The sequence below is a fragment of the Myripristis murdjan genome, chromosome 22, assembly GCF_902150065.1.
Source record: "Myripristis murdjan chromosome 22, fMyrMur1.1, whole genome shotgun sequence".
Taxonomy (NCBI): Eukaryota; Metazoa; Chordata; class Actinopteri; order Holocentriformes; family Holocentridae; genus Myripristis; species Myripristis murdjan.
This window is the reverse complement of record NC_044001.1, coordinates 15,615,691-15,641,938: the sequence shown is the minus strand read 5'-3', so window position 1 is coordinate 15,641,938 and position 26,248 is coordinate 15,615,691. Positions and strand designations below refer to the sequence as shown.

The window sequence follows — 26,248 nt, the reverse complement described above, 5'->3', positions numbered from 1 at the left end:
GTAATGGTGGTGGTGAGATGTGTGAGCATGTGTGGAAGGGCGTGCGTTTGTGTATTTGTGCATGTGTGTGTGTGTGTGTGTGTGTTGTGGCACACACTCACAGGCTTTTCTTGTTTGTGAGGTGAGAACAGAGAAAAGTGGAGTCCCTCAGCATGCCTCCACCTCCTCTTGCTCCATCTGCCCGTTTCGCTCAGTTCTCCATAAATTAAAAACGCTCTACATCTGCTTTGGGGTACATTGTTAGTTGTGTGCATTCGGTGGTTCCTCTGTTTATGAAAAATTAAACACTTTGCTGCATTCGATTATTCCCCGACTCCCTACAGCCCTGCTGCAGCAAACATGACAGAGGCCCACGCTTTACCCCAAAATGCTGTGAGGAAGACCAGGGCTCCCACCTTCGTTCTCAAGATGGGAGACGGTGGGAGTGAGGAACATCTCAAGTAAAGAGAGAGAGAAAGAAAAAAAGAAGTAATTAACATCTGTTCATGGTAATGGAAAGCACATGTGTGAAGCCTGGAAATGCCATTCAGCACAGGCATGACACTCTGTTTTCACAGCAGTAATCAGCCACAGCACAAAACAGTTAGATAAACACTGACAACAAAATGAAGTGAGTTAAACGTGTTGTGTATATTTTCATAAGTTGTGCGGTGGCAGAGATACCTCAGGGTTGGTGAGTTTCACTGGATATTTACAGGGCTAAATCCATACCAGAGTGGAAGAAACTAAATTCACTCTAGTTACTGTGATTGAGTGGCTTTTGGTGCACTCTAAGTATTTTTAAGTCAGAAACTTTACCTTTTCTCTAGTGAAAGTTCGCCCTAAAACAATATTGGAGCCATAAGTTAGGGCTATATATATTATGTCGGTGATGGAGATTGTTTTGAATGGGCGAGCTGTGTGTACAGAGTGCTATCATAAACTGCTTTTAGTGGAACTACAACAGGAAAGGGGGTCTTGCGAGGCCGGGTCAGCAGTGGAGGGTGTTGTGCGGCTGAGCTAAACACAGTGAGAGCCCCAAGAGACATCTCTGCAACGCAGTTTGAAGAGTTTCTTAGAGATGTTATACCAGCCCCCGGAGGATAAACTGGTGCTGGACTCGACTCAAAAGTAAGTCAACTGAACTGTCTGTACCTGGTTAGGAATCACTAACCTGCCTCACTAGCTTTCCTATGCTAAATGACCTGGTAGGGTCAGGATGTGTGCTGTGGCCAGGAGAGATCAAAATGACTTGTCTAACAAACATTTATATTTATCTATTGTCTTCATATTTGATATAATATTGTATTTTAGAGTTGTGTGGGGTGAAGATGAGGAGACAGTATAGTGCAAAGCATTCTGGTTTATCTTTGCATATAAACAGGGAGTCCAGTTTCTCCTCTCAGCTTTTTTCTTTTTAATTTTACTCTAAACAAGACAAAATAAAATGTTCTTAGAGGTTATAAAGGCATATGGTGTCAAGTTAATTCCTACTTAAATATTTCCCTACATTTTTAAATCATGTCGATTAGAAAGTACAAATTTTGTGGCTCTTAATAAGCATCGGAAACTGGATAAAAGTAAATTGGCCAGTTCTGGAGCCATTCACGTTGAACAGTCAGTCGTACAAAAAATACAGTGCACAAACAGGAGACGTTCTTTGTTTGTGCCTTTGTAATTTCTAATTAGTCCAATTAAAAGAATCTGGTTTGAGATCTGTCTCTACCGGATGGAAAAGAACATAAGTAATTTCTAAAAAGTAACTCAGCAACTTATTCTCAATGCATTTTAAATGAGACACATTTTTTTTTTACTTTTACCTGACATGAATTGTAAACAATAATAATAATAATAATAATAATACATTTAAAAAAAAAAGTGTGGCAGAGTTGTGGAATCATCAGATGAGCTGTATTATAATTTCAATTACACAATTCCAGTAGAAACTGTGAAGGCTGATTGACATGAAACACATCCCTAAATGTCAACTGTGCACAAGTGCAGTGCAGAACTGTCCACAGACACCAGCTTTGCAATATCTTTAATAATGCAAAATGCAGTTTTATTTGTGGGTGATATTATTATTATAAATTATCATTGATAATATTATATCATTGATAATTATCAGTGATATTATTATTATAAATTATCATTGTGTGAACTCATTTAGCAATGGATTGAATGTAACAATTGATATTGACATGTAAAAGTTCCATATTATAGCTGGTAATTGTACTTCTACTTGAACAGGATGTTTCAGTACTCTGTCTGTCCCTGTATACATAAACTTTAATAACATGAATGGGCATTCTGAATGATGACAGGAACACCATTCTCCCTTACTGAGAGTGATTGGCTGTGTTGGGTATTACTGGCAGCACAGGCAAGTAACACTCTGTTTAAAGTGTTCAAGCATGTCATAAAACAAGATGGCTAAAGGGTAGACATAGGGTAATACTAACACACTTCAATGAAGAACACATGGAAAAGTCTGCAAAACACAGCTACTTTTGAAAAGAGGAAGCTCCAGTCGCCATCTCACTTCCACAATCAAAAAGATTCTGAAATGAACACTGGTTTCCTCCTGTATGTGGTTTCACTGAAGAAAAATTGGGCAAATGAAATATGCTTACACCAAGGCAATGCATCTGTATGCATGAAAATGAGGGTGGCTACAGATGAAGACACATTTTAAGGGACAGAGTAGATAATTGGGACAAAAGGGACTGCAGGATGCCCCTTTAGAGCACCCAGTCTTAGGTGGAATAATGACCGTAATCAGAGGTTGTGGTCACAATGTTGCCCTATACAGAACACCCAGGCCACTGGGGAGGACCTGTGTTTGTCTTTGACATTAACATGCGGGGCTCCAGGGCAGTCATATTTGGCCATGGTTTGGTAGCTGTGAGCTGTGTAGCAGAACAGGTGTTGCAGGCCGACTAGGCCATCAATCTCTCACTGGCCTGTCTCTGTAGGATTCAGGGTTAATTATCGTCAAATAAGCCATTAAGGAGAGGGATGGAGGCACAGAGGATGAGGGGATGCTAACCTTGGCAAGAGGGGAGAGCTGGGTGGCTGAGTTGGGTTAACTTGGCTTGGATTGTGTTGCAAGGGTAGTAATCGTGAACAGGACAGAACATGTCTATTTAAGATTGGTAATGTTGGCATGAAAATTCAATACCTGAAAAGGCTGTTGCTACTTTTTTTTTCAAAGTGTTAAAAATAGTGTGCCATGTTTTTCAAAAAGAGAGCAGAAAAATTAACTTTAGATATTAATATGTTTACATTATCAAGCAGCATCCCAGAGTGGGTGTGTCAGCTGGTAAGTGATACTGGTAGTGAAGCACCAGGTGAGACTGCATTAAAGAAACAGACACTTTCATCGTTTTTTGTCTAACAGTATTATGATGTACTGAACTGTATGCTTGTTATCATTAGAATAATTTGACCACTGTGAGGAGTGAACACATGCTCAGGTGACAAGTTATGACTTGAGGCACTAAAGGTGAGAGACTATGTTAGAATTATATAGATTCATACCTATATAAAACACCCTCATAAAGCACACCTTTTTATTGCTGGGCACCTTTACTCTTAACGGTATCCATCTCATTGTGAATTACTTCATAATGCATAAATGGAAAATGCCATTAGGGTTTCTTTTCATGCTCTTAACATATTAATTGGCATTACTGCGAATGTCGGATCATACAGTAAATTGTATCCGGTGGAGTCAGTGACACCTGACCTATTGAAAATTTTACAGTGTTCTTATACCTTCATTTATCTACTCAATGTTCCCATGAATATTTAAGACTGACAATTAAACCCCAGCTGACCTGCAGGATGGAGCAGGACCGATAGCCATGCTGTCATAGTGAGGCAGCACATGCACACACACATCAAAACCCCAATACACAACCAACCCCCAACCCACCCACACACACACACATACCAACACCACCTCATCATCCCACATATACACAATGCCACAGATGCATACAAGCACTGTCACAATGTCACGCGGTCGCACTGACATGGCCCGTGTATGACAGGCGCATCACATATGTGTCATGTTTATGGGGGCATCAACAGACGCAGTTTGTGTTTTGTGTATGTAAATGTCTGGGCAGGGTCAAAGTTAATGCATGTCAGTATCCTGCTTCACCTTGGCTTGATAATGCAGAGAAGAAAGTGTATGGGTATAGAGCAGCCCTGCAAACCTGCTTAACGCTGTAATAGCATGTTGCATAAAACCAACTCTCTGCTGTTTGCTATAGCCACTGTGGTTTATAGTAGCAACTTGGGACTGTTTATGTTGCATGAACCACACTATACAAAACAAGAAAACATTTACATGCTGCATATATTTAGGTATACAACATCGAAATTAGAATAAGAATGCAAATAAATAAAGGCGAAACCAACTCTGTGAATTCATGTAGAACATAATGCAATAACTGGTAGGTCTTGGGATTATGATGCACTCCTCTAATGAAAAACAGTTCGAAAAACACCCAATTACTGCACGGATCAAAGCAGGGTAGCGCAAAACTATTGAAAGTGAAACACGTTGTTGTATGGAGTTCAACCAACACCACTCTGCTGTCAAATGCTCAGAACATATATATGATGTGATCCCACATTAACAGGATACCATATTCCCTGACTTAATAAACAGTGTAGCCTGACATTATGCCAGATTTACTAGGCTGTTTTAACTTATCTTGGTGGAAAACACTGATGCTGTCACCTTATTTTCATCTCTAACCTTGTATAAGTTCATTTGTGTCCTGGGAGTGGGCTGTAGAGTAGTCCCACAGTTTTTAATGATGTAAATAATGCAGCAATTCCATTGAAATTAAGCAGTCTGAAAGCATTATACAGATATGGGCTTCCTTTCTTCCATATCCAGTATGAGCCACAATGAACTTATCTATAGGTCAGATTACTATTTCATATGGCATCAAATATAAATGAGCCAAAGCTTTTTCCAACCCCAACCCCCCTCCTCCTCCTATCACTTTCTTATATTTTTACCATAGTGGTCATGAGAACGGAGGTGGAATGACTTCCCATTCTAATCATATTGTCATACCCTCAGGTTAAACCTGCCCATTTTGCATACCAAACGAAATAGCCTTGAAATAAAGCCTTGATATAAATGTTCTGTATATGTAAAGAGCATTCCATTTATTCATGTTTCAGCAGGGCATTATGCTTATAGTAAGCCCATCAAGCACATAGAGAATAATCATTCAAGACCAGTCATTCAAAAACTTGCTCAAAGTTATTCTAGTCTGTCAACAAGACTCTTTTCAAACTTCGATATTTAGACTCATTGATTCTACCCAGAAGTGAACTCTATTACCTTAAAGCATCCCAAGCATCCATGATGTCGCAATTTAGTACAAAAACATTTTCGCTAAATTGTCTCACACACCATAGCCATTCTTGGCTCTTTTCAGGCCCAAATCCAAGTTTCCATTTATGAAAAATGTCTGGTTAGAGCTCTATCATTATAGCAATCACTCTTTCACTGTTGTATCATTTCTTCTCCAAAACGCATCTCTGTAAAGGCCTGTAGAATGTGCCAGGGCCAGTATTTCCAAAACCACTATTATTTTGCACCAATGGAGATCTCCACAGGCAATCTGCATCTAGCAGCAGTGTGTGTTTGCTGTGGGAATAGAAATCAGACACCTGTCGGTGCTATGGGAGTTTTTTTTTTTTTTTTTTTTTTTTTTTTACTCTACAACAGCTACCAAGCAGCCAGGCATATCAAAGCAGCAGAGTGAAAATGTCTCCTTGTGGAATGAGTTAGGTTGTAAAGGAAAAGGTATTATGGTTCACATGGTTCACAGGCAATGGGGACCAATATAACACTCCTCCACGTTGTCTACATCGTCACTGACATCTGGGACAGTAATCATAACTTAAACGGAATCACCACGATGATGACAGCTTTTTGGATTTATAATTTTCTCTAAATATCTCAATATCACTGTCTCTCTCTTCCCCTCTCTTTTTTCCCTTTTTACAGTCTTTTAAAAGTGTCAGTGTGACAGTGAGGTTACAGTTACCGGCAGTCTGAATTGGTCCGTTGTCTCAATACGTCCCTGGAGGATCATTTTGAATGTGTGATTCCAGGTCCTAGGGGAAATAACAGCAGACGTGTTGCTGATGCCATATTGACACTGTTCTTTCAGGCTGGTGTTCTCACTGTCAGATAAAGATCGTTTGTAAAACACACGGCAAAAGGATGCCATAGGGCCACAAAAAACAGAATATCTTCTGAAAAACATAGATCATGTATAGATTATGTAAAGGAAAAATGTCTTCGGGGCTTAAATAGTGAGAGCGCACTTAATGGTCCAATTTAACTTCGCCAACTTAATGTCAAACCATCGACCTACACATGAAGTGCATTATTTATTTAGTTTTTAGTGAGCGCTGTAATAATTGAAGACTCAAACTAACATGTGTTACTATATAGAAGGCATATGTAAGACCTCAATTTATCCTGTAGCGTTTGCATTGGCGATGTTAAATATATAATCCCATTAATTCTTGTTGAGTGTCTCATGCAAATTCAATCCACTCTTATCTCAACTACTTCATTAATCTGTGGTTGCATCCATCCTGGCCCACTTCTTGATCATGCTGTAGCTCAATATTGTTCATTAACCAAACCTTTTTCAAGGGAATATTCAATCTTAAGCGAGCCAGGTCAAGCAGGACCACATAGCCAGGGATTGTGATTCTAATCATGTAGAGGAGGACAACATACACACATACTTGCTTAATTGGCTCATATACTCATGTTGAACAGATGCTGATAACATCCCACATGCACTGTTTTTCATAAGTACGTGGCTCTTCCACCATCACCCTGCCATGCCCAAGAGAAGGGGAGAGGGCAAGTAAATGGATAGTCTGCTTGAGATATCCTCCAAGTAATTTCTCCCGTCCATTTCAGGCTTTTTAAGGGCTTCATTTTGAGAGGCACACCCCCTCCCCAACACACACACACACACACACACACACATACACACACACACACACATACACACACAAATATACACACACTATTACATAAAAAACATTATTAACATTCGCCATAAATTACTGAGGAGAGCGAGAGAGGGTTGCCATATCCAGATGGATGCTCCTTAAATCTGTCTTCAATTACTCTCCACTAACTTACATCTTCCAGTTGAATTCTGATTAGCTGATCTGGCAATTTACTGAGCCGGGCTTGAGAGCACTTGTTCCCTCCTGAGTGCAACCTAGCTGCATTTGAGTATTGTGAACCTTTGATCAGTGCCCCCTTATTACCTATAAAAGCCAATACCATTAAATTTTGCTTTGCCCCATCCTCCTTGTCCTCCTGTATATCAAAGATCACAGACTCCTGTAAGGAGACAGAAAAATCCAATTATTCAGGGAAGTAAAGCAAATTATAATGCGTGTAGTTGTTAATGTATATCTCTCATCTATCCTGTTCTAACTATGAACGTATGGTCTGTTTTCTGTCTCTGTAGCTAGCTACTCCCCTCTTGTGGCCAGCTGGGACACAGTGATGCCTGAGACGCTAAATGGTGAGGTCAGCATGTTCAATGTCTGCCAGTAATGTGTTTTTTTGTTTTTTGTTTTTGTTTTTTTTTGTTTTTAAGAGTTGTATTATAACAGGACAATACTATACCCACATGAGCATGCTGGCTTAATGCTCCTTTCCTCCCTCCCCCTCTTCTTCTCTCTGTCTTTATAGAAAGTGGATCACAACAGGAGCTAAACCCTGGCCATTAACATATAGAGTCTTTATTTAAATCCCATTCGGTTTTCCATCCATTTAGAAGAGTGATGCCAGCGGGTTACGGCGATGGCGTTGCATGTGGCCCTGATTGAGCTTCAATTTGATCATTTTATCTGATTGTGAAGTAAACAGTATCATGATGGATACGATCTCATTACAATAGGAAAGTAAGAGTTTAATTTCCTGTACATGTTCCATCTTTATTAATGTCAGAGGCAGCAGGTCGTCAATTGCATTACGGGCCTTGATTCTCTGGCAAGGCATCCTGCTTGACACAAACGAGGCCAGCGAGCCAGTTTAAAGGGATTACATTTGGCACAATCCTCCAGCCAATTTCAACTTGGTTTTGGCATTAATACCTTGCCTTATATACGACGCCTCACCCTGTAAAATGCTAAACAACTTAGCGTATATAAAACAGACCGCAATAAGACAAGAGCTATGCTGTTCCATTCCACCCACACAAGTAAAGTATGTTATTATTTCAATGAGTCTTCCTCCTGATGTCTTGAAATGGCTCCCCGAGTGACAAGAAACCAGCTGCTGTTGACACTATGGACTTATGGTGGAGTCTGTCAATAAGGAACCTACAGAGGAACACAGTGACTATCGTACTCTGACATTACGCATTCATTGAAAAAAAGAGAAGTGAAAAAAAAAAAAAAAAAAAAACTTCAATAATAAACCTGTCAACACACCGATCTGAATACCCAAGAGCCAGAACTGTCTCAACTCCCCTCCCCTGGCGACAGTCATCATCACGGACACTCTCCTGAGAGACAGCATCTCATCTATCAGTCAGTCACACACGTTTGCAAGCACACAGGCCCCTCATCGCATCATCTCCATTTGTCCCATTATATCCTTAACACACTCTAATATATCCCCGCTGCCTCAAGAAGGGAATGGTGGAGGGTTGAGAGTTGGTGCACGCATTTGTGTGTGTGTGTGTGTGTCTGCGCCGTGCGTGCCGTCAGTAGCTTCATTAACAGCACCGCTACTACCTATGCCTGTCGCTAAGACTCTGAGACAGCCTTATTTGTTTGTTTCCCTGTTGTAATCCTCAGCTGAGGTTTGATGCATGGAGCTGAGCCCTAGCTGTGTTACCCACAGGCCTCTGGGAGCCTGAGCGCCACAGCGAGTACCAGGAAGCAGGATAGAGAGAGAGAGAGAGAGAGGCACAGGAGACTTACACCCCCTGCACCCGATCATTACCATGCTAAATTTATATTGATTGCTGTAGCTTAAGAGCTAAATGTGAGTTATTCCCTGGACGCGGTCCCTGTGTAGGATCTGTGGTGGTACGCTGCTGGTAATTTGGAGAAACCACAACACGTACGCTGTGTTTGGGCGCGGATACGGCAGTACACATTATACTATGCCAGGGAACATATATGTAAACCTAGCCACCCCTTGCAGCAGTGATTTTTAAGTGGATGATTTGCAGAGCTCTTGGATTTCACATTACACCCAACCCTGCGTGCAGAGAGTTACATTAGGGAGAGATGGGTGGTGGTGGGGTGGGGGTTCAGGCGTGGGCAGTGGGCGGGTAGATAGTTGTAGAGGTGCTGGAGTCGACTTCAAGACGTCTCCAGGTTTTCCTGCCCTTGCTGCGCTGGGTAAAGTTGTGTGTTTGCGGTGTCTCTGCTCCTGCAGGCAGCTTTCATCACACATATGCATATGTGCTTGCCCTTGACATTATCATCAGCAGATTTGTGCTAGGGCCCCGAGGTAAGGTTGAAATACTGCTGAGGCTTCTGAGAGAGTGGCCTGCTTCAGAGAGAGTGTCCGAGGGCTAAATACGCACCCAGAGACGGAGAGAGAGAGAGGAGAGGAAAAAGCTCAGTAACTGAACCCAGCAGAGCGCCCCTCAGGGGACAGCAGTAATTAAACAGTGATTAAATTAAGGGGCAATGCGGGCAAAACGCTGGCTGATTGACACTCTACCAGCTCCTCTCTCTCTTTCTCTTTCTCTCTCCCTCGCTCCATCTCTCCCTCTCTCTCTCTCTCTCTGCGGGTTCAGCTCTGTCGTGGAGCATTGCTTTCTATTGACCTCCAATTACTCACCCACTCTGAATTCTTCAGGTCCAATTTTCTAAAACTATTTTCTTAACTGTGTTAAGAGCATGGATCACTGCACATTTGTTTCTGAGAAGGCTGCGCTGTACGAGGACCTGAACATAGAAGTTGAGCAAAGAAAAAGAAAAAAAAAAAAATCACTTAAATGCATAGTGTCTCTCTGCTTCCAATCCTATCAGTGTTTACTTCAGATAAACTCACAACCTACAATCACTCTAAAGAATGCATTTACCAGCCTTTGCGCCCAGAGTATTATCAGTCTTTACTACAGATAGACTCACAAAGTACAATCACAAGTAGCTGCCAGTGATTCAGGAACCACACTCACATGGAATCCAAAGCAAGTCTCCCCTTTTACAGCCTGCACTCGGGCAGCTTTGGAAGTGCCTTATCAAATACTCTCCTAGTGGGGAAAATACCATAAATTACCTTTGGCGACTCCTTAAACCCAAAGCAAATAGACGGACAGAAGAGCTGAGCAACAGCAATAAAACCAGCTTTAACAAAACAATCAGAAAAAGCGAGACACTGAAATTGCCTTCCTCTGAATCTTGAATTCTCCGCACGCTCCTGCCTTACCCTGGTTGCCACAATGCCCCAGGTCTTCAGGCCCTTGTATAGATTTTTATAAACCAGGTCTTGTGCTTATGAAAACACGTACTGAGGGTCCTTAAACATTGCGTTAAGTCTTCTGATAGCGAAGAAGGTCCTCTTAGCGTGTAATACAAATTCAAATAGCCGTATATGGAGATGGATTATAGGGCAGACAAAGAACGGGCGCCCACTTTAGAGGATGAGTTCAAGATGACAGGTATTGATTAAGTGCTCAATGAGAGCACGCCTATGAAAGGCCAGCCACCACACAGCTCATGAAAGAATCATACAGCCCATACAAAAGGTGCTCAGCAAACATACAGATGTGGAGTGCAGGCGTGAGCACATTCTAGCTTGCCATATTTCTGCCCGAATAGATGGGAAACTTGCTTAGGTTTTCCTGGTTCCCTGTGGTTAAAAGTCTTTAAAAATATAATATTAAACTTTTCTTAAGCATTTTGAAAGTCTATTAGTGCATGCAATGGTTAACTATTGAAGGCAGCAGACACCAACAGCATGCAGACAAGTGTGCTTTTGCGGATGTGGCTTGCCCTGAGAGACAGAAATGATTCCTAATGCCAGAATCTATTATGCTTTGGTTAGAGCAGCACAGTGTGACACCTTACGTTGCTTTACTCCTGACACTAGCATTGAGGGCAATGAGGAAGGATGTTCACAAAGATAACATGTGAATTTAATTTCTTGGTGAACAGTGGAACCGGGAGACTTAACTCTTCCGAGCATAAACTGTACAGGCAATACACGCTTGTCAGAGTTTGTAATGATGCCATGCTAAGATAACCGTAATAGCGACAGTGCTGCCAGCCTGACCCACCTCACCATCCTTGACATCATAGAATAGTGCTATTTTTCTATTTCTCTCCCTTATTCACAACAAACAAGCATTTTAAACCCGATGCATATCAGTGTAACCACAGACCTGCAGGGACACCAAGAGTGGAAAACTTGGAGAGAACAAGAGAAGGAGAGGGAGAGGGAGAGAAAGAGAGAGACAGAGAGGAGAAACAAGAGGGGGAAAAGAATGCAAGGCAGAGAGTGAGGGAAAGAAATTAGCCAAAAAAAAAAGGGGGGTACAGCTAGAGATGGAGAGAAGAGGACAGAAAGAGAGAGGGAGGGACAGAGAGAGCAAGAGAGAGAAAGACCAATAGCGATAGTAATCTGGCCAGACTGCCACCTAACAGGGGGTATCTGAGACTAATCTCTGAGGAAAGCTGTCAAGTCCGTGCAGACAACGTTCTGATGGAAACGAGGCAATAAATGCTTCATAAAGCCATCATAAATATGCAGCTCCCTGCCTAATAGCCATTGCTAGGACCTGGCTCAGACCTCATTATCCTCTGTCTGTACAGGGAGGCGTGCATGCCAAGGTACAGGCAGGATCACTAAAAACCCTCAAAATTGGCCTCGGTGGAATATGTGCATCTCCTATGAGGCCGGAAGAAACGTTCATCAAATCTGATTTTTTTTTTTTTTTTTTTTTTGGAAAATGTAACACTGGGTACATGTGTGCCATGCTTAATAAAATATACAGTGTACTTGTGAACTTGCGGCTGAACTCGCAGTTAAATTTTGAATGCACTCAAAAAGACAATGATCATTCAATGCGCATTAAGATATTCGGAGTGGAAAACCAAACATTAAGAATGTATGGTTTCTTTTTACCATTATGTATGTAACTATATTAGGTATAAAGCTGGATTATATGAATAATCAAACACACTAGAACCATGTGCATTTAAATCAAATATTCCAGGAAGGACCATTTTACAGTGACAAAGACCCGGCGCCAACATATTCTCTATATAAAATTTGAGATCTATGAATAGCATTGACAAAAGGCACATTTGACTTGATTACCTCTTGACATTTCCCTCCATGAATGAAGGCAGGCTGTAGATAAGGCAATCATTGCACTGACACAATGTAAATATATAAATATGCTTATTTATCCTGGTGTCCAGATAAAGACATAAGGGCACGTAAACGCATGAATGGACAACGTCTCTCAGCAGCTAGGGCCCTGCCTGCCTGCTCTCCTGCGTCTGTCTGTAGGGGCTGACAGTACAGCAGCATGCCCTTCATTATCACCAGGTAATGCTCATCACAACGGCCGTGGCTTTTCTCCATAAAACCCCAAGTCTCACACACAATGAGAAATAGGGGAGATAAGGTGCAGGAGACCATTTCTCTTGACATTCACGACAGAAAACTCATCAGTCATTCTGTCAAAGGCACTGGTCTGGGCTAGTTTGGGATTTATGAGAAATAATGATGGGTCGAAAATAGCCAGTAAGGGCTTTGCTTTTACCTTTGGTTTGGGAGTGTTGTGTATTGAGGCACGCTCTGCATAAAACCCAATTTCTTTTGTCAGTGACCCTTGCACTGATTTCACATCCAATCTCACTATGTTTTGGAGGTTTGGCTGCTCCCTGTTTGAGTTGGCAGTGACATTTCTGCCTCACATGATAAAATAGCATGGTGCCAATAAGTATATTTAAAATACTGGGGCAAATTCACAAAGAATGGATTGCAGCTGCGGATAGCACCATGAATTGCGCATCAGTTGCGACTGCTATCTGCCCCGTCTCAAGGTCCGATTCACAAAAGATATTGCACTAATGATATTACAGCTCAAACACACCCATAAAGTTTTGCAGCTATGAGCAATTATCCATGTGGCAAAATATAAATGTTGCCTTTGCACCGAGAGCACAGTATGCACAGACTCAATGTCACCTTTGATGTCATCAAGTGTAGCAAGAATTGTTTGACCTGGCAACCTGTAACTGTGAATAATTTCAGGCTCAGTATAAAACAAAAGGTGATATTCACCTTCGACGTCGACATGTCATGGCGATCCCTTCGCCTGGCTACAGTCACTGCTGCCATGATCAGTGGAAAGTCTGGGCCTGACACCCTTCTCTAAAAGACGCCAATATATATCACTCTAACTGTGTGTGGCTATTAACGTTGGTCTTTGTGAATTTGGCTGTTTTTGCAATGCGGCACACTTGCATAGAAAGGTTCCAATTTTGCGCCAAATGTATGCATATTACCTATTTTAAATAGTACAAATAGTGAAGGCGCACCATGACGATATTTACTTGGCAGCACAGTTAGGGGTGCATTTCACCCTTTGTGGGTGCTTTGTGAATTACACAGTTTCTTTGTGTCGGCGGCAAAAGCTGCACAATCCTTTAGTAAATTCACCCCTGAGAGTATGTCACCAGCAAAAACAAGAATAAGAACTGCACCCTTTGATTTAATAGTGTGATATTCAAGTGAGTGCCTTGTTTTTTTTATGCTGTTAATCACACTTTTCTGTTTTTTTTTTTTTTTTTTTTTTTTTCACACATCCTCTCTGCACACTTCAAAGTGGCTCTGACTAAAGAACATTATCATGGACCTGTCCTCTCATGGACCATATCTGAAAATGGGACAACAACAAAAAAGTAATAGCACGTGTCAAACTCTCACATTTTCTCTTCAACGCGGTGACAGCTAGTGACAGATGTTCCCAGTGCAATTCTCTTCGTAAACACTCTAGGACACACCATCATTCATGTGGGAGCAGTTACTGTGATGTACAGTACAAGAAGGCCTATAAATTTAAGGTAAATGATTAATTCCAAAGTCATTTGAAAGTGGATTTCAATACTGTTGAGAGGGCAACATGGTTGAATCATATAGCGCAACTATAGATTATAGTCGGAGACTTTTAATGGGATCCCTATGGGACCATACTGCAGGGATGTCCTCAAGCACCAAATTATTAGTCAATTTCAGGATACTCAGATTATCAAGTTTATTAATTACAATTCTTAATATATCTTAGGAGTGTGCCGGAAGATATAGCCTAACTACCCACTATTCCTAATGAAATGCTCGACATACATTTGTATCCCATCTATTAATGACATATTAGATTGCCTGGGTGCACAGCTCACCTTTTACTTTACAGTTCATGAACCTAAATGAAGGTATGCTCAGAGTGTTAATGTTTTACCAAAGTGCAATGTTGCTTGTTACCAAAGTGTTGTGAAATTAGTGGATGAGAGAGGTGGGGACAATTTTCATTCAAGTATGTGAATGAAGCCTCTCGAAGCTCAAGGGTACTTCGATCTATGAGGAAATTAAGCCAGGAGATTGTTGCTGAGGGGACTGTGGATTGACAGCGACATTAGCCCTTCAGCACCTCTGTTGTACTGTATCTTTCTATGGTTGTGTTAAATTGGTGGACAGAAATATCAAATTAAAAGTTCTTCATAGTAGCAAGGGAGGCAGAGCCACGTTGGTTTAAACTACAGCATTGCATAAGTGCAGGATGTGAAGGGAAGTGTTTTTAGTGGAAAAGAATGAAGTGCCTGTGAAGTGTTTTGGTTAATGGGTCTACTCAAACCAACTTCATACAGAAGGCATTGGCATATTTATATCATTTTGAAATGAGCTCCTCTACTATGCCTTCTGCCCTATTCTTGAAACATGTTCACAAGGCCATCATGCTCCACTCTGTGCTGTTAATTTGGACAGATTTATTACAGTAATTACATTACTGACATGAATATTCACTAAACAGTTCCTAAATGACAGAGTGGGCCACATCCTTATAGCGACTGCTGTGTGAGCATTGCACTGTAAAAGAGCAGCTTGCTTTAGTTGTTGGTTTTCTTACTACTCCTTTTTTTTTGTTTGTTTGTTTTCCCAAGGCGAGGTTCAGCGACACCACATTGCTTCGCCACAAAGACTAACCCTAATGTAGACAAAGCCAAGTCGGCAAATCTTTGCCCAGGCAACATGCATGCACACACACACTTCCAACAGTAGGAGGTACACAGAGGGAGCAAGGCGTTTTTCAATGCATTTAGATGAGACCTTTAACAAAGGTCCCTAATGTAGATATCAATGATCCAAGGGACTGGGCTATCGGAGTGAAATTGGCTGACGGAGGGATGTCACCTCTGCGCATGAAAAATGATGGATCCCATTTGTAAACTCCTCTTCTACCTTGCTGCCCCTCCCCACTTCCTCCACCCCCACGCCTGGACACATACATACACACGCTTTCCCCTTCATCACCTTCTCTGAGCTCTGCCATTGGTTATTAAACAAGGAAGCGAACCAATAACTTTGCTGCCAAATAACAAGTGGTGAGGTAAAATTGGCACTTTACTGGCCATTTCATCTGACTGTCAAGGAACCCGCAGAGGATTGTGAGATTTCAGTGATGACAGGATGGATTATCATCATGGCCTTTGTTTTTCATCTTCCTTTCATTTTCCATACTATTCCCCAAGGACATCAACAAAATGAAACCAATATCTATGAGCCCACAAACAAACAACTGCAGCTTCCCAAATATTAGATTTTGAGTGTTGAATTGGACAATCTACACTATCTAGCCGATGACTCCATGGTAGGGATTGTTTTGTAACTGCAAAAGCAACACCTAAATCTATCTAATGCACTGAAGATGAACAAAATGTTTACAGCACTGAACACTTTTTTTTTTTTTTTTTTTTTTTAACTTTGGAATGAAATTGACTTATTGCATTATGTCTTTTATCTTGCATAAGAAACTTCAATTTTTTTTTGATACTGTAAGGGTGTATGTGTTCATCTAAATGCAAACATCAAGCCAAACAATACAAGTAGTGCATAAAGTGGTGTATTGTTTCACAGAACTTGCACAAATCATGCCAAACAAAGCATAATAAAATATGACAGCAACAGCACATGTATACTAAGCAGTTCCAGCAAAACAATGACATATTGCTAATAGCCCTGGAAGGAACTACTGTGTTTCCAGAGGCACTATGTTGAGTCAAAGGTTTAGAGGTTAATGTAGCCAAATAGGCATCTCTGCTGGAAAATGAAATCTTCCCAGTGGAATGTGATGGCCAGCCTAAATGCTGACATTGTGGTTTCTGTGATGGAGTGACTTTGGGAGGGTTTGTGGTCTGCCAGTGTTCGAAGCTGTGCCTTGAGGGTAAGAGGTAAATTTGCAAAGTTAATCACATAATGAGGCCAATTAAACATGGGAGAACCCAGGTGAAATGAGAGCTGCCTCACAGTCTCCAACAAATGAGGCTGATTTCCCTCTCTGGGCAGGAGCTCGACGGCCCAATTTCAGCTGATCTAGCCTCCAACAATTCTTTACTAAGTAGACACAACAAACTTTATACCGGGTGCCACATTAATATATGTATACTAGATTGTGTGTTGGTAGCTGCAGAATTGGTTTAAAAAAAAATGTGTGTGTACATTAACATGCTGGATAAACCAGATTGATGCGGATAACACTAAGAGTGAGAGAGAGTTGTGATGTGACCAGTCCTTTCTTCCTTGAAAAATGCCAAAAACTTAACAAATACTTCCTGACATCCCAACTCTACAATATGTCACAAACAAGCACTTTGGTGGCGAAGCCTGCAATGGGTCCCCTTGATTATAATTGCTGTGATACGTTGTTGATGAGAGTATCTGTGTGTTGGAGTGCTCTTGGAGGGTCTACAGGTGGATAAATCACTCCAGCAGCAATTATACTTCCCTGAGTGCTTCCTACGTACCTGTAACTCCAGCACAGCGAGTGATCTGGACAGGGTGCTAGCCGAACGAGAGGCACAGCAGGGCTGAAGTGAAAGATTGTAAGGGTTATACATTGTACAAGATGAGTGGCAGCGAAACAGTATATTCATGCCCTATCCTCTTACACATAAGAGTGCCAACCGCTCAATAATCCTGGAGTCTCTTCCACATCAAAACCATTTGTAGTTCGTATAAAGTTCAGCGGGTTGAAGCATTACGTCTGCTTCTTCCTGTTGCTTTTTGATAAAATGTGGTATTTCTGCCTTACCTGTTAATCTTCTAAGACCTACGGTTATGTCACTGGGTGTGTGGAATAATTTGGGCTGCTGAATAAAACTAGCCAAGGATAGTGCGTTGTGCTCACATGCTGCAGGGCTGCCATAAATGGAAAACTGTATCACTGTCACTGACACTACAAAAGGCATTATGGAACTGCGGGGAGTAGTACATTAAAACATGAATACATGTGGAGATATACAGACACTAATGAAAGAATATTTCATCACCATCAAGGGTTTATAAAAGGACCACCACTCTGCCCAATACGATCTGCTAATCTGGATGTAGGGGGATTTATGCAGAGTAAGATGGACAAGGGAAATTAAAGCAGACACATTTTACCAGATCATATTGCGATGATTTGTTAATAAAATGCAAAGCGACAGGCTAGATGTGAGACAGAGAGTAAAGCGTGGCCATGATTTAGACTTAATCCGTCATTATCCCGCCTTTGAAGTGACCTCGCTGTGCATGTTCCCACTGTGACCCAGAAGCACTCACACAGCTTCTTCATTAGCCAGGATGAAATAGAGGCAGCACACACATGACTTTGATGTCCTGTCCTGTCCGCACAGACCCATGGACATAGACATACACACATACACACACGGACACGCACACATGTCCATAGACGCACGCACACGCATCACACGATACATATCCTTACCAAAGACTATGCCGAGGAATGGAAAAACATTATGGTTTTTAATCAATTATGGCACTCACCTTTGGGGCAGCACATTCATTACATATGATAGGAGCAGCTAAGGGACAATATTCAGATTGCGTGCTGAGATTAAAATGAAGGAAATAGTATGGTTGGAGGGTAGACAAAGACTGCAATTTCCACTGAGGAACATCACCGGTTGAATTTATAGATATGCATGCAAAAGGGCTAGTGACACTGATTTCATTCATATAATTTATGTACACCCAGTGATTTATCATGCTTAGGATGCAGTATAGAAATCAAGCAATGATCTCCTAAAGAGTTTCATATATGGAGCAGGTAAATGATAGCGGTTCTAAAAGTTTATCATGGCAATGAAATGAAATGAATCAATCAAAAAGGCACAGGTTGCCGTCATGCAAAATAGTGCCTAATCAGAGGTACTTATTTGGTGGGAGAGAAAATGATTGAGCACAAGTGGCAAGTCTAATTAGACTACATGTAGTTTCAGCAAGGCACTCTGGTCAAAGAAGCAGTCCAACCATGCTGATAATTCCCATTATGTACAACTTTCTATGCTTTATTGGATGCAATTTAATTTAAACTCCTATGGTGGCACGAGAGCCTTCTAGAAATTGTTCTTATTTTTGTACACGTCTATATCACTTTGAAAAAAAATGACACAATTTGCAGTTGATGTGTTGGATGATGTGCTGGAAAAGACTCGTCATAGATAAACATTCATACATGTCTGCATATGAAGAATAGTTTGTAAAAAATAATAACAAAAAAAAAAAAATCAATTGCCTAAACGTACGCAAAATACATTACTCATACAACCAAAATTGTCAAAAACTGTGCGCCTTTAAAGAGAGAACCCATCTGTGCATTTGGCATATGTTAGAGTGTACTCCCTTACTAAAAAGGTGTGAGCGCCCATGCGGTTAGCTGTACAACACACATGCCTGCTACATGGTGTGGTAGAGTCCTTTCCCCAGGCAATGGCCCATCAGGCCAGACAAGCAGGCCGGGTGTTAAAGTGTGAGCTGGGTACACACAGTAACAACAGGACCATCTGCCCTGGGAACACACACATCCATCTTACTAAGGACAGCAACTCTAAGGAGAGATAGAGAATGACTGTGTATGTGTGTGACTGCCGGGGCGGTGCGGGGGGTGTGGAGGGCGATTGCGGAGGAGCAAAAGAGTGAAGATAACGTGTGAGGAGAGAGAGGTGGGAGGCTGGTGTAAAAAGTATTCTGGTCCAGTGGCACCATCTGCAGATCATGAAAGCTGAGCAAACCAGGCAGGTAGGCAGGTTCTTTCTCTCACACTGCTCTAATCAATTAAAGCCTAATAAAAGCCTGAGGGTGATATGAACGCATAAAAAGTGCCGGTGGAAGTGAAATTACTGAACGACTGAAGCCAGTGACATTTTTGCCAACCACTATAGCTGAAGACACCAACTAATTACCAGGCCATAATATAGAACATAGTTCATCATCAGAACCACTCAACACCATGGTGTGATATAAAATCATATGAGATGGACCACTGAGGACGGCTTATCATAGAAAATGACTGAATTACTCAGTTATTTACACATTTGTTTGCTCATTCATTAATTCATGTATGTATTTACCCAATGCTGCTCAGCACGACATCCTGCAGGTCAGCTGACAAAACAGCAGTATGTCTCCACTCCCATTGCCAGTCCTGCTCCACAGCCCTGTGGATATGACTCAGGCCTCTACAGTCAGCAGACTGGGTCTACTGATATCATCTATCATTTTCCATTTGTTTTTATTTTTAGACTATTTCCTCATCACTGTATAATCAGTATATATGGCCCCAATGATATGGCACTCTCTCCCTCTCTCTCCCTTCCTTTCTGTCTGTCTGACTTCACATTACCTTATCACACTGGGAGCTTTTAGCTGTGCTTCCAGCCATTAGCTTCAGACAGTGGGTAGCTAGCCGGCTGGAACGCAGAGAGGGGAAAAGTGGCCTCCTGGTGGCTCTGGATGATGTCAGTGTTGAAAAAGCCTTTTTATAATTCCACTTGCCTATCTAGTCTACTAGGAAGCCTGATCTGACTGCACCCTTCTATAGTTCATACACACATAGCTCATATTCAAACTATGGAGACAAAAATCTCCATCTTAACATTTGGTCTTTTATTATCTCTCTCTTATCTAAAAAGGATTTTTGTTTTTCTTTAAATAAGTGAAAAAATCTGGCAGTGGGATAAGATGGTCTCACTTGTTTCCAATGGTAATCCACTTATCTGCATTTTGTTTTCTTAAAAAAGTGTCATTTGTAATACTAGTGGACTGATCTTCCTTTCTCTGCCTTCTTTCAACATATTTATACTTCTTCCCAGAGAACTTCCTCAAACAAGTGACACTGCACTGAAAAAAGTGGGGTTTTTTTCACTTCTTAAAAAAAAAAAAAAAAAAAAAGATTTCAACACTGAATATAAGATTAAGCGGCAGATGATTTTTTTTGCAGTGTTTTATGTAGGGTGAAGATTAAACCTACGGAAAACTCTGTTGAGGACATGACATCTCCTATCCTATCCTGACATCTCCTATCCTGCAACAGCTACCATGTTCCCTTGAGCAAGGCATTCAACCTTAAGCTGCACATGTGAATCTAGCCAGCGGTACAGGACTGTGGTATACTGGATAGCTCCCAGTTCCCTGCCTCTGAGACGTTTTCCTCCAGGACATATTGTGTTCTTAGTTAATTTACCTGGCTAAGTAAGTGCTGAAAAGGGAAAGCGTGCATTGTGTTGATTTACACAGCAACTGCTGCACAGCAACAAAACAGAATGTGCATTTGTTATTACCGGTCTACTCTGTGGACCCCCAACCAACACAGCTATTTTGTAGCTTGAAGCCTCTATCCAGAGCAGAATAGTTGATTTAACAACAAGGAGAGAACAGTAGGGCAGCTGCTTACTGAAGCGGTAGAGCTGGTCAGAGTGCCCAGTGTGTGAGACAACTGACATGTTATTGACAGAAAGACCTGACACTTGCCCTTCGGGGGAAAGCTGTAGACCAAACAACCACTGGACACACTGAGGTGATCCTCACATCGATATCAATCAATTATTCAGATATTTGTGCCTGCTTGCAAAAAGCAGCTTGGCTGTATTTCGTAAGTGCAAGATTGACATGCATTTTGTACAAGGAAAATGGAGGGAGCCCAGCTATTAGCATGCACTTGATCTTATAGTAGCGGGAAAGTAACTTTCACACCATCACAGCACGACATGGAACTGCGATTAAGTGGGTCAACGATTCTTATTGTCTGCATTAGAGCCGGCTAGCTTTTATGGAGGCATACATCGTGTGCCAGTTCTATATTTGCAATAACATACAGAGAAACCTGTTTTATTCATTTTCAAATTCCTTTTGACGCAAAACCAAGGTCAAGCCACAAACTTTTCTGCACAGTAAGTGTACTTGAACTGAATACATAACTAGCGAGGAATATATTGTGTGTGGCTGTCTCAGATGCAGCACATGTAGGAGAGAAAGAAGTGGCGGCAGCAATAGTAGTTATACAAGCTACTCATTCTAGTGGCTTCCGCTGCACTCTAGGGAGACCTAGTTTATTATTCCTTGTTTAGTCAGCCTCTCTGGACTTTTTTCTTGGAGTGCTTCATATGAAGTATAAAGTGAAGCACTACTACAGTGTTTAATATGAGGTGCTCTGCTATGCTTTAGTACATACCATCACTCTCTCTTTCTCTCTCTCTCTCTTCTGCTCCCTCTCTCTTTTCCTCTCTCATGTTACATAGAAATATTAAAGCTGTGCCCTGGGGTCAACAGCAACAGTCCTCATTCTACCCATCACTGTGCCCCTGTGTTCTTCATAGCTACCACTATGAGAGGGAATGACTCATTTTTTTGATCCACTCCAATATCATTAAGTTATTAGTTGATTTCAGTGGATTTAATCAGCATAGTAATTCCTCTCCATGGGAAGATAAGTCTCTCTCAAGAGCAGTTACGCCGTCCACTATGCCTGCTGATTAGGCACAAGCCCCCAAAATAATTCATCAGAAAACTACAAAAAATAATTTATCAAAAGTGCTTCTCACAAAACCCGCTCAGGACCTTTGCTTCTTAATAATTAAACTCCGCAATTAGGCATCTTACCATGCGCTCAGTATGAGGCTCCATGTAATATTCATAACCATACATAATTATGCAATATATTCACTGAAATAAGAGGCCATATATTCACGGTGGGGCTGTCAAGAGGCAAGACATTTTTATTTGGTTTATAACACTGTTTCATCTTAAACATAAGCGGCTGGCTTCTGGAGACGGAGAGAACGAGGATGTCTGGTCCTCAGCAGTATGACACTGTAGTCTGCGGCTCTGGTTCTTAGAGGAAAGAGAGAGGCAGAGAGGAAGAGGGAACGAGCACTGAGTGGTGATGCACTCACCACAGGAGCCACCAATATCAAAGAGCATCTGCCGGACACAACAAAGGCATACCTTATCGGTATCATACGTTGACCACAGAGTCAGTCAACGTGAGATGCAGAAGAAAGAGGAGGCATTAAATTAAAATGGACTAGAGATGGGGCCCTGTCTCGGGATGTATTGTATGATAAATTATACATAATACTCATCCCAGCATGGTAAAGAACTATAAGAAAAAAAATAGTCCTAAAGCCCTTGATGGCGCCTGAAGCAAATAAGCAACAGCAGCAGTCTACAGTGGACACACTGTGGACAAGGTTGGCTTTCATCTTCAGATGCAGTTCAAAGCTACAGGCTGCGAACAGAACAAACTGGCAATCAAAGCTAATGTGTAACTGGGCAGTGGTGCACTTCACAGAGCCTGTCGTTTCGAGTGCAGCGGAGATCACACGCAGACGCCTCTCTCACATCACAATGGCTGATTTTCAGCACACGGTCTTTGCAACTTATTATTTTTCACCATGTAAATGGAAAAAAAGAAACTTATTGCTGTTTGGAGCTGCTGCCTTTTGAAGGCTTTGCATGACATGTATATGATGAATGAGAAGAAAATCATACATTTCCCTCCAACTTTACTATAGTTAACAAAGGCTCTCATTCTCCTTCAACCACCTCATCCCTGAGGATACCGTTTGCTCTTGCCTGAAACAGAGCTTTACAGGGATGACTGAATGTAACAGAGGAAAAATATATCCCATATCACAAGTACACTGTGGTGGTCTAGCATTCATGGAACATGTGATTACCGAGGTGTCATAAATATCATGAGGCTCTTTGTGGAGCAATTTCACAACCGCTTAATATCCACACAAGAATTTCTTTTGCACAGAACTTGTTACAGTAGCATGGTACATGCTGTATCCCCCTATGGTGGATGAACACCGCTGAGCAGCACAGAAATATACAGTGCATAGGTCTAGTACACTGCGTGTTGTGATTAAATTATGTAAGATTATCCATGAGAAATTTAATCATATAATATGAACAGAACATACCTTTTGAATACATGGCATGTAGATCAAAGCAAGGAACGTGACTTTTTACTTTGTTCTGGGAAAAAAAGAAGGATAAAAGGAAATTATTTTCTTTACAAATATACAAGAGTCCAACCTACTGTCTCATAGACCTCCCCCGCAACACTGTTTTTGGTAAACAAAAACAATGCTTTTTTTTTTTTTTCCCTCATAGGCTATAAGGCACAACAATGACCTTTTAGAATATGACACCATTTTCCCGTCAGTATAATACAGATGTGATTAACATAAATAAGAGTTAGAGTCAAATAGGCGTAAAGGTCGTCACTCAGGACTAGTCTCGGGTCTGCAAGGTGATTTACAGCACCTTAATTTGACTGTGTGGAATAATTTATCTGTGACATAGCAAGCCATGCAACTCTCTGCATGTAGTATGAGCATACAGGCGACAATATGCCATGACTGCACACATCTCATATCTACCCAATCAGTCAAGATGCTTTACAACTTCTGTCACAGGCCCTAACAGTCCTCATAAATTATGAGGCCATTGTTCATGTTGCCAATAACTTTTGAAGGAGAATCTCAGCCAAACTGAACCCAGTAGTGTCTCTTGTTTTTATACGGGGAAAGTTAAGATAGAGCATCCCGGGTAAAGAAGCCATACCTAATCAGAACTTGCCACAAATATACGGAGGAGGGTGGGCAAGTACTTTGAAGGTCGATTTACATTTTAGAAATAGGCTTCCTATTCCCCTCAACTGGAAAATTCCTTTCAAGGATAAAACCTGACACGGCACAGACTTTGACATTTTGATGCAAAGCAGGTGGCAGGTTTGGTTCCGTTAGTTTAAGATCACTTGCATTTCCTACAGTTTCACATCCCACTTCCCCTGATTTCAAACCTCAGCCTCCAGTTATGCCTTGCATGCATGGCATCTACAGATCCACCATGGCTCTGACAGCTAGGAAATATGAGGCATGATGCAGAACCATTCATACACCGCAACAATAATATAATATAATATGGACAGAAAAATGAGTGCGTAGGTCTGGAGTGTGCAAGTAATAAGATGCTATGATTGATTTCAAACGCCCCCTACAGTGGTCATTGCTGTAATGTAGGGAAAGCACAGCCAGAACTACAGTGTACAAGGCAATATATCTGTCCCCGAATTTCACAAGACCTATCGTACTGTCAATATAAGCATAATTGAGAGAGAATAAATGCATATGTGCGTGCTTTTGAGCATGTGAGAGATGAGATCGATATTAACTGCTGCCTGCAAATGTGTGCGTGTACAGTGCTCTCATGACAGAATGGATTATATGTAAGTGAGGTAGGAAGCCTACTGTTAGCGCAGGATGCAGTGATTTTCCCGGTGTCACACTGACATAGTGCACCTCAGATTGGAGGGCAGACGATGATAACCACCTGCAGGGATTCACATCCCTCTCCATTTAGTCACCTTTGGAATTCTCACTGGGGACAATAGAGAAAGCTCTGGAAACGCTGAATGGGCCTCGCTCCGAAACCCTATGTTTTGTAGACAATTAGAGTGAAATTGCTGGAACTAACTGCAAGGCACATTCCCCCATCAAAGGAGGATGCCAGGTTTACATCATGGCTACCGTTTGCATTTGAACACTGTGTTCTTCTTATTTTCCTATAATGAAATGTGTACAGCAGTACTCGGTCATATTTCTATTTTTTGTCAGATGTGCTCTTCTCTATATCAATCAAATGAGAGTCAGACCATGAAATTCTAGTTAGAATAAGAAGTCAGAGGGAAAAAAATGAACTTTCATAGCAACAAGGTAGGTACTACCTTCTACTCTGTCAGAGTGGGTCCAAATTACAAATGAGAAGGGAAATATAAAGAGTGGTGTATAATCCCAGGCTCTCAGCGTGGTGCACCTTGATGTGCAGGTGTCTTTAATACAAGAATAAGTCATCTGAGATTGGGGAGGCAAAAACCCACTCAACCAGATGGTCTCCATAAAGCACGGCGGAAAGCTCTCCCAGATGTTGAGTGGTGGTTGTGGATCCGGTGACATGCGATGTGAGGGAGGAACTTGTAATGCAGAGTGTATTAGTGGTCTCTTTATGAGTGCATTAGATTTAGCGGTGCTGTAGAGGGGAACGCGGGGGCCCACTGCTGCTGCTGCTGCTGCCAGTGGGCTACTAGCGGGCTTTCTGCTTTGATGAACCTACCCTTGAAAATTCAGCACACCCGTGACCGTATTCTGCAGAGCTTAGAAGACACCTCCTCCTCTTTAGTATCCTGGAAAACATAAATCAGTTTCTCATATCATCATCTAGTCATATTCAATGCATATGCAGCCCTAATCAGTAAATCCGTCAGGTTTCTCCACTCACGGTGATATATCAGATCTCTAATACTGTAGTACATATGCAGTAAATCTCTGACAATGTGGCTATGTTTCTTAAAATTCAAAGACAGGGCTGCGTGAAGCGGAGAACTTCACTTGAAAACAGACACACAGAGTAGAGTACCAGTACACTTTAAAATCTGCACTGACAGCTTCAGTGCATTCCAAAATGTCTTCTCTCTCCGTACCACTAAGCAGTGCCCAGACAGGAAGCCAGAATAAATTTCCCCAGTTCATTGTCCCCGCTGAGGACTAGCAGAACATCTCAGTCTGATTAATGGCTGTACACTGTCTAATGAACAGTAATTGAATGGCATAATGCAGTAGGTCCTTAAAAGCCCAGAGGAATAGTCTT

The 26,248-nt window shown here is 41.6% G+C and overlaps 1 protein-coding gene across 9 annotated transcripts in view; it reads right to left on the bottom strand.

Moving 5' to 3' along the window:
- Positions 1-26,248, bottom strand: part of dcdc2c (doublecortin domain containing 2C) — an 86,973-nt gene that overhangs the window by 49,136 nt on the left and 11,589 nt on the right. For 2 of the 9 annotated variants that reach the window (XR_003927774.1, XR_003927776.1), the window contains exons 10-11: positions 25,715-25,784; positions 23,521-23,575 (exon numbers count right to left, since the gene is read on the bottom strand). The exons of 3 other annotated variants lie outside the window; for them this stretch is intronic. Coding sequence is in view for 1 of the 6 variants with exons in the window: in XM_030044851.1 (XP_029900711.1) it covers positions 25,777-25,784 (8 nt within the window). In the remaining 5 variants the exon portion in view is untranslated. Of the gene's footprint in view, positions 1-16,305; positions 16,469-17,055; positions 17,119-22,291; positions 22,424-23,520; positions 23,576-25,714; positions 25,785-26,248 lie in introns of those variants that run through there. 4 more of the 9 variants (XR_003927773.1, XR_003927775.1, XR_003927772.1 and 1 more) reach the window with 4 other exon arrangements.